The sequence below is a fragment of the Piliocolobus tephrosceles genome, chromosome 19 (genome assembly GCF_002776525.5).
Source record: "Piliocolobus tephrosceles isolate RC106 chromosome 19, ASM277652v3, whole genome shotgun sequence".
Classification (NCBI taxonomy): domain Eukaryota; kingdom Metazoa; phylum Chordata; class Mammalia; order Primates; family Cercopithecidae; genus Piliocolobus; species Piliocolobus tephrosceles.
The window spans coordinates 3,562,085-3,570,674 of record NC_045452.1 but is presented as its reverse complement, the minus strand read 5'-3'; the positions used below and the strand labels follow the sequence as shown (position 1 = coordinate 3,570,674).

The 8,590-nt window shown below is 58.1% G+C and overlaps 1 protein-coding gene, 1 non-coding gene and 1 pseudogene across 3 annotated transcripts in view; 1 reads left to right on the top strand and 2 right to left on the bottom strand.

Moving 5' to 3' along the window:
- Positions 1-2,951: 2,951 nt before the first annotated feature.
- LOC111526747 lies at positions 2,952-3,063 on the top strand (annotated as a pseudogene).
- A 1,407-nt stretch (positions 3,064-4,470) lies between these two features.
- The window catches only part of RANBP1 (RAN binding protein 1), a 10,392-nt gene continuing 6,272 nt past the window's right edge, over positions 4,471-8,590 (bottom strand). Inside the window, exons 4-6 of one of the 2 annotated variants that reach the window (XM_023192632.2) lie at positions 6,359-6,487; positions 5,443-5,508; positions 4,471-4,869 (exon numbers count right to left, since the gene is read on the bottom strand). In XM_023192632.2, coding sequence (XP_023048400.1) covers positions 4,769-4,869; positions 5,443-5,508; positions 6,359-6,487 — 296 coding nt within the window. In that variant the 3' untranslated portion in view covers positions 4,471-4,768. The remainder of the gene's footprint in view (positions 4,870-5,442; positions 5,509-6,358; positions 6,488-8,590) is intronic. The other variant, XM_023192633.2, reaches the window with a different exon arrangement.
- Positions 5,285-5,409, bottom strand: LOC111526749. Its single transcript, XR_002726482.1, has one exon. It is a non-coding gene; the product is annotated as a small nucleolar RNA SNORA77 (small nucleolar RNA).

The following is an 8,590-nucleotide window of genomic DNA, read 5'->3' as shown; positions in this document are numbered from 1 at the left end:
CGGCGGCGGCGGCGGCGGCGGCGGCGGAGGAAATCCCACCCCACGGGCGGCGGCGGCGGCGGCGCGCTGATGTCAGCGCGCCCCTTAAGGTGGACCGGGCGCCGGGGACCGCGGCGAGGAGGGACGAGGCGGGGCGAGTCGACGGGTCCCGCGGGCCGCCCACCGGTTCGCGGGACCCTCGGAGGGGGCGGGGCCTCGCGGGCTCGGGGACCCCAACCCGGCGAGCGCCTGCGGCTCTCGGGGGCCGGGCACCCACGCACCCCTGCGGCCCGGCCGGCCGGTGGTCACCACGGCGAAGGCCAGGGCTCCCTGGTCCCGGGCCGCGGAGGCGTGCAGGTGGCCTTGGGGGCGTCTGTGGGCGCAGCCCTCTCCCTAACGACCCCTCTGGTTTGAAGCCCCCTGGCATTCACGAGGGGGCGCGGGTGTGACACCGCAGCGGCGTCGTGGCTGTTTTGCCTCCTGACCACCTCGCAGCCCTCCCTCGGGCCACTGGGCTGGAGGAGCCGGCCAGCGGGCGTCAGGCCCTCCGCATCCTGGCCCGAGCTCCAGGCTTGAAAGAGGGTAGGCTGAAGCCCCCATCCTCCCCGAGGCGGGCCCCTTGGGAAGCCCGGCGCCCCGGCCCTGCCCGATAGGCCCTGAGCGTCTCCTCCCGCAGGAAATCCCACCCGCCCCGCTGCCGCTTAAGGTGGACCGAACCGGGGCCTTCGGCGCTGTGGGCGGGGCCTCGTGTGGGTTCCCCCTGGCAGAGCAGGCGGCGCCAGCAGAAGACCCTCAGTCAAGCTCCGGAGCCTCCTCAGTGAGGGTCATTGTCCTCGGCGACGCCAACATGCCCCAAGCACTCCCTGTTCTGAAATCCAGACCCATTAGACTCCTCCCTAGGTGGAGATCTGTGGGGGGGACCTCACCCATCACCCCCAGCCCTGAGTGTCTGCTCCCCTACAACCAGAACCCCGTGCGGCCCTACCCTGCTGTGCAGGCATGAGGCTCCTTGGCCTGGAGGCCCCTGCTCACCTGGGGAAGCATCCGGCCCCAGCTCCTCAGGGTGGGCAGGCCAGGGTTGTGGCTGTTGGAGGAAGAACCCAGGACTGGGGCCCCGACCCAGCCTTTAATGCAGCTAACTGCTGCACAGCAGAAATGGTGATGGGCTTTCTCCCAGGCAGCTCTAGTGGTAAGCACTGCTCTCAGGGTGCCCTGCTCCAGGAGGCCCAGCCTGAGGTGCTCACAAGCACTGAGGCAGTGGAGGGGTCTCAGGGCACAATGGTGAGCCTAGAGCAGACACCACTGGAGCAGATGCCTCGTTACCTGGGCTCTGCAGTGGCCACGAGTGAGCCTCGCGGTTGGCAACACACCTGCCACCTGGCGCCCATCTCTAGCCTCCCCCTTGCTCCCACCTTCCCCAAGGAAGTGCCTCCTCTAGTGGCACACACCACAGAACCCCTCAGGGTCCAGGTCTGACTCCAAGTTCATGCTTTGTGCAGGGTGCCAGGACAGTCATCTTCCTCCACCAGCTGAACCCTGGAGTAAACTACCAAATGCTGACCGTGGGAAGAAGCGAAATCAGGCCTACTTGGTGAGATGCCTTTTCCCTTGAGTTTTTAACACAGGGTTTCCCTCTGCCACCCAGGCTGGAGTGCAGTGGTGCAGTCATGGCTCACTGAAGCCTCAACCTTCAGGGTTCAAGTGATCCTCCCACCTCAGCTTCCCAAGTAGCTGGGACCACAGACGTGCACCACCATGCCAGGTTATTTTTAAAATTTTTTTGTAGAGATAGGGTCTCTCACTATGTTGCCCAATCTGGTCTTGAACTCCTGGCCTGAAGTGATCCTCCCGCTTTTGCCTTCCAAAGTGCTGAGGTTACAGGTGTCAACCATTGCATCTGGCCTTGGGATCCCTTTTACTTAACACAGAGGCCTGGGCAGAGGGATCCCCAGTAGTACAGACCCACTACTGGAGACAGAGAACCGAGCGAGGTCGGCACCGGCCTCCCCCACCAACATGGATGTTGAGCCCATGGCCTAGTTTCCTCCCCAAGAAGAGCTAAGATCCCAGGGAAAAGGAAAATGAAGCAGAAAGCAGGAGGCTCCCCAGCCTGCAGCCTGGCGGACAGACCTGGGATGGAAGGCTGAACCACACTGCATTTCTCACACAGTCCCTAGCACCGGCAGGACCCCATTCTGCTCACCATTGTCTGCCAAAGGGGACCCACTGGAAACACACTGGGCTGGACAGCTGGCGCGAGTGCCCACATGGGTGTCCTTGCAGAGCCTACCCTGTGTTCCCGTGGGGCCAGCACAGTTCCCTTCCTGCAGCACATCACATCCTGCAGTGTCAACAAGCTGCATCCTCAAATGCGCCCTGCAACACAGCCCCACCACAGGATGGCACTGTATCCCAGCCATTCCGAGGGGCCTTCCCACTGTTGAGGACTCTCCTTGGAGACATTTCTCCCATCCCCAGATGAAGGAAGTCAGCCTGGAATTTTATTAGAACCCCAAATCAAATACAGAATGCTAAACATCCTTTCTGTGCTGGGGGTGTGGGGTGCCTGTCCTAGCCAAGGGCTTCCCTCCTGGAAGCTCCAGCCAGTGCATGGGGCCCTCCCTTTCACAGACAGACATCAAAGCCTCCAATTGACACCTGTACCCAGCCTGTGGCCCCAGGGGTGACATGGCACAGCAAGGCACCATCTGCAGTAGACAGCGTCACCCTCCCAACACGAGGACCTCACTCGGCACGGGGCACAGGCTTCACCTCTTCTTGGGTGCAAAGTGCACCACTGCCCCCCTGCCAACCTGCTAAAAAGCCATCCACGAGCATGAGGGCCACAGCTAACAGAACAGAGGCAAGATGCGAGGCCACAGCTAACAGGATGGCAAGATGCGAGGCCACAGCTAACAGAACAGAGGCAAGATGTGAGGAGTCTTCAGTTGGGCTGTTTAAAACCAGGAGCAAAGACCATACTTTCAGGGATCATTTCCATAGTTCATTACCAAAGAACTTTCTCTGAACATGTAGGGCACTGGAAACAACGAGGAGTCAGCACAGCCTTCTTTCCTAAGCTGGCCTTTCCCTCTGCAGGGGCCACTCTGCCACAGGGGCCAACCAAAGTCAGCCTTGGCTGATGCTACAGACCATAAACTGGTTCCCATTTATGTGAAAATGAACAAACCTGAGAGTAGTTGCCTTTGGAAGTACATCCCCCAGAGCGGTGGTCCCCAACCATTTTGGCACCATGGATCAGTTTGGTGCAAAACAATTTTTCCATGGACCAGGGGTAGGGGAGTGGTTTCAGGATGAAACTGTCCACCTCAGATCATCAGGCATTAGGTTCTCATAAGGAGTGCACAACCCAGATTCCTCACATGCGCAGTTCACAACAGGGTTCGCACTCCTATGGGAATCTAATGCCCTGCTTATCTGACAGGAGCAGCTCAGGTGGTAAAGCTCACTCGCCCACCACTTGCCTCCTGCTGTGTGGCCCAGTTCTTAACAGGCCACAGACTTGTACCGGTCAGTAGGCCAGGGGTTGGGGACCCCTGCCCCAGAGGGATAAAGGACTGGTGTTTAAACCAGCTGGCAGCCACCAGACAGGACACAGCACATGGAGGCCAGAGAGAACTGGGCCGAGGCCCAGGTGGAGGGCACAAAAGAGCAAGTGATGGCAGCAGGCAGCCAGCCTCACAGTGAAGCATGTCTGGTTCATGATAAATGGTGACGGGGCACATTATGGCAGTTGAGACCACACACTTAAGATGCTGTTTGCAGAGACAATCCATTACACGTGACAACCCCCAATGGCACACCGGAAAACATCTCCTTCTTTAAAGTTACTGCAGATGCCCATAACTCCAACACTGCCAAGTGTGGACTTCAAGTTCAGGAGGCCAAGACCCCGGAAGTTTTCTCCAAGGTCAAGGTATGACAGGCTTTCCAACAGAAGGACTACAGGGCTGAGCCCCACCCAGCACACCGGACTGGCCTTTCCCTCCACAGGGGCCACTCTACCACAGGGGCCAGTCAGCCCTGGCCGATGCCAGAGACCCACTCAGTTGGCTACTGCCTCCTGCTCCAAAGCCAAGGTACTCTGGTGGTCTTCCTTTCTCTCCTCAAAACACACAAAGCCCACCCTTCCTCACCACAGAAAAAAGCAGTGGCTGTTCAGGCCATAAAGCGCAGTGGAGCCTGCCTTGGCAGAGCCCACGCTGCCCAGCCCACAGCCGTGCATTACTTAGCACCAGACACCCCTGGCCAGGCTCCCTCACCAGTACCAGCTCAGACACCTCAGCTTCAAGACCCACAGCAAGACACACGCACGACCTCAGACACCAGGGTATCTCCAAGGAACCCAGGCTATAGTGAGGTGCAGCACCCACCTGTGCTGCAGACAGGCCTGGACATACACCTGGGGGGCTTTTACGCAAGCAGTGCTCACAGCACAGGGGCCCGTTTACATACAATCCTGCCATCTGGTCCAGGTTCCAAATGTGTTTTTTATTCACTATTTTTGATGACTATAAATAAGTGTTTCCACTATGGAAAAGAAAGTTAGCACAGTACATTTTCATGACTGGGGAATGGATTTTCTGAAGTCATCTTCAATAGGGCAAAAACTTAGAAACAAACAAAAAAAAACCCTGAAAGTTGAATTCAGTTCTTTATATAACGTCCCTTGTAAAAATGAAAGAATAAAAACAAACCAAAAAAGAGGGGCAGGGTAAAATTTTTTTAAAAAAAGGAAAGAGAGGAAAAGGAAATAAAATAAGACGATTTATTGCTTCTCCTCAGCATCCTCCTTGGTCTCCTCCTTCACCGAGAGAGCTTCTAGCTTTTCCGCCACTTTTTCAGCATGATCATCTTTGCCTGATCCTGCTAAAACACAAGCAGCAGTGAGAAAACAGAAGCACAGTGCATTCAAGCACATGGCCCTCGCCAGGACGGTCCCAAGCACTGTCACCCACCCACAGCGGCTTGCCCGCCCTCAGGACAGACTCCTGCCTGGCCAAGCTGCCCCTGGAGTCTGTCTTCTTGAAATTCAATGACCAAAGGAAGCCAAGTGAATGCATTCAAGCACTGCCTAGTCAGGCTGCTCAGTGACATCTGGTCACCTGCCACCACAGCTGCAGTCCAGCCTCACGGCAGAGGTGACCAAGCCCTCTGAGAGACAAACCGAGGGCCATCATAAAGCACCTTCTGGTGAGCTCCAGACAGTGCCCAGACTCCAATGCCTGCCCAGTCGGACGTGAGGCCAGCAACACTGACAAGTGCTCAGGGCTCCCCAGGAAGCACCTGTGTCCCCAGGGAGCTGCATCGCCCTGGATAGGTGAGGCAGCCACAGCACTCTGGAATGTTTATCTGGCAGACAGAAAAAGCACCCGCCTGGAAGTACAGTCAGGTGCAGAGTGAGTCTGCAAAGAAGTGCCCCCACCCATAGCACCACGTCACCTTTCTTTTCTCTCTCTTCGATCTCTTTCCTGCATTCTTCAAACTTTGTTTTGAATTTCTGTGCATCTGTGGAAGACAGAGAGATTTCCTAAGAGCTATGAGCAGTGGAAGGGACATGCTCTGCCGGTTCTGAAGAGTTGGGATTCACAGAAGACCCATTTCATGGTAATTTCTGACCTAAGAAAGGACTGGACCACCTGACATCGGCCCTGGCCTTTTGTCTCCTTCATCTGACTGTAACCATTTGGGCAGAGCGGTGGAGAGCATGGACCCTTGGGCAACCAAGGGGCATGGGCCTCTTTGCCACAGTCTTGGCTCCCAACTGTGTTGGAAGGGCTGCTGGGGCAGCCACTCCCAGAACAAGGACAAGGTCACTTGGCACCAGACGGTCAGCTACCAGGCACCAGGCCACAGTACCCACTGACTACTCCAGGAGCCACTGGACGCAGCTTGGACGATCTGGACTGTAGAGACCTCTGAGCAGGGGAGAGATCAGCCTGGGCCTGTGGATCTCTCCACAGGAGAGATGCGGGCACCCAGGCAACCATGAGGGGCCCCAAAGCCTGGCACACAGATCAGCACTGGGAGGAAGCCCTGGGTTGGGTCTCAGGCTCTGCATCAACTGATGGGAACCGGAGCTTGGAGAGCAAACCAAAGTGCCAGCCACAAGGCGGCTGAGGGGGCACTGCTGTTCAGCAGCTACTTGGCACAGCTTTGAGTTTTACGGGGAAGGCGCTGCTTGTGGCTTCAGTCTGGGCATGGCCCCCAAACAGCAGGGCAGGGCAGCCCACACGACACACTTTCCAGTTACTGCCCCCTCTCCCCAAAAGGCAACAGCATTTGTTGCACATAAGCCGCCACACTGCCACACAGGTGAGCCCTAAGTCAGGCAGGTCCCCAGGGCCTCTTGGCTCACTCTCAGCATTCAGGAAGCGGATGGCCAGTAGCTCTGGCTTGGGGCACTCGTCGGCGAAGTCAGCGTGGGTGTTCCAGACCCAGGCACGGTCACTACCTGCATTGGGCTTCAGCTCCATCATCGGCGTGACTGAGGAGAGAGAAGCTCGTGAGGATGGTGGGATGACTGCAAAGGCCAGCCCACCCAGCCCTGGGCCACAGAGCACCCTGCTCACCAACCTGAGGGGTCTGCTTCAGACAACACGGGGATGGTCAGTCTGGGGTGGGAGAACCAGGCTTAGACAAAGTACCACAGGGCCGGAGTTTTATTCCAACCTCTTTGGAAATGCCCCATATTTACTTAAAACCAGGACCATCCTAACCAGGAATGGGCAGCCTGCTCCCTGACCGTAAAGCTATCTCTGCGAGGAGATCCTGAGCCGTGTTCAACACCACTTGGCACACAGAGAAGCAGAGCTGGCAAAGCAGGCCCCAGCTGTATCCCAGGGCTGCACTCAAGCCCAACCCCGATCATCCTGACCCCAGCCGTGAAGTCAGAAGCCCGGGATCAGACATCAGGGCACAAGGCCCAGGGGGTCCAGACTTTGCTGAGGGAACCGAACACACGGAGCCAGCCTATCTGAAAGTGGGGGGCAGCAGAAGGCTAGAAAGTGGGGCAGTTGCCAGAAGGGAGCCCACTGGGGCCACGGCCATGAATCCCTCATGAATCCATGAGTGCCCACCTGCATCCCCATGACGGATGCCTGGAGGACACAGGAGACAGAGCCACAGCCTGCAATGGACGCCTCCACCCCAACTCCCTAGGCACAGGCAGCCCTAAGGGGAGATGGCCCTGCAGGCGACCACTCTTCAGAACAGCTCCCTGAGAACTCGGACCATCCCAGATGCCCAGGCCCAGCCCAGGCCACATGCACCCCCAGGATACCCCTACATATCACCATCTGAACTGGGAGCTGGGGGGTCTCACCTACTGCAGCCCGCCACAGCGGATGCAGGCCCCCTGCATGCCCCTTTCACACCCCGCCCCCGAGCCAGCCCACAGCCTCCCCGACGCCCTATCCAGAGGCCAGCCTCTACCCACTGCCACTCTCCCTGTCTACTAAGGGCCCATGATGGGCACAAGACACTACTGGCTACGCAGATGGCTCTGCCCAGATGTCTAGGGGCCCAGGACCAACTTATGATGCACACACAACCCACAACCTGACCAGGCTCTGGGAGCAGCACAGGGCATAAGGGAAGACCCCCAGAGAAATGATTCATATTGGGCTCAAGGAGGAGGACCAGTCAGAGTGCAAGCTTCCCCAGGACTAGATATGCTGGCCAGGGAGGGCGGGGAATCCAGGAGCCAGTTCCCAAGGAAGTCTGGCAGGCCAGGCCATGCGAGGTACCCACGGCAGAGGCAGACCACCATCTACCCCTCTGCATCGCCCTCAAGGGCTGAGCCACTCAGACTCCTGCCAGCAGTCATCCTGCACCTGGGATGAGGAGCCCTGCCCCGCCGGACACACATGACACTCGGCCAAATGACACTAGGGCGCTTACCAAGGGACACCCCAGGACAAGTATATTTCCAACATGCCACCAAGCCAGGCAGCACAGGTTCAATCTAAGGACAGCTGGCAGCCAGACACACTTGGGACAACCTATTGTCACTTCTTTGCAGGCCAGGCCGGACCCCTCACAGGGTGGCTGGCGCTCTTGGCTGAATCTGCCCAAGGCCCTCTACTTATATAGCTTCACAAGTCCCCAGGACCTGGTCGTTTCCTCCCCAGGGAAGATCCTGGTGAGAGTAGAACACACCATAACTGGGGAGGCTGGCGCCTGGGCACCTCACACATCTGCCCTCACACCCCCAATCTCACGCGAGCGCGCACCCACACACCCACACACACCCCCCAGACACCACATACCCTCAGATACCAAGCCCACCCCCGACACCACACAACCCCCCAATACCACACCCCCCGCCCCGACACCACACACCTCCCGCCCCAGACACCACAAACCGCCCCAGATGCCCCCTACACACACCCGCAGATACCACACACACCCCTCCAGACACCACACACACCCAGACACCACACCTTCAGACACCACATAGTCCCCCAGACCACACATCTTCACATACTACACACCCCCCTAAACACACACACCCCCAAACACCCAACCACACACCCCCAAACACCACAAACCCCCCAAACACCAAACACCGCCCCCCAGATGCCCCCTA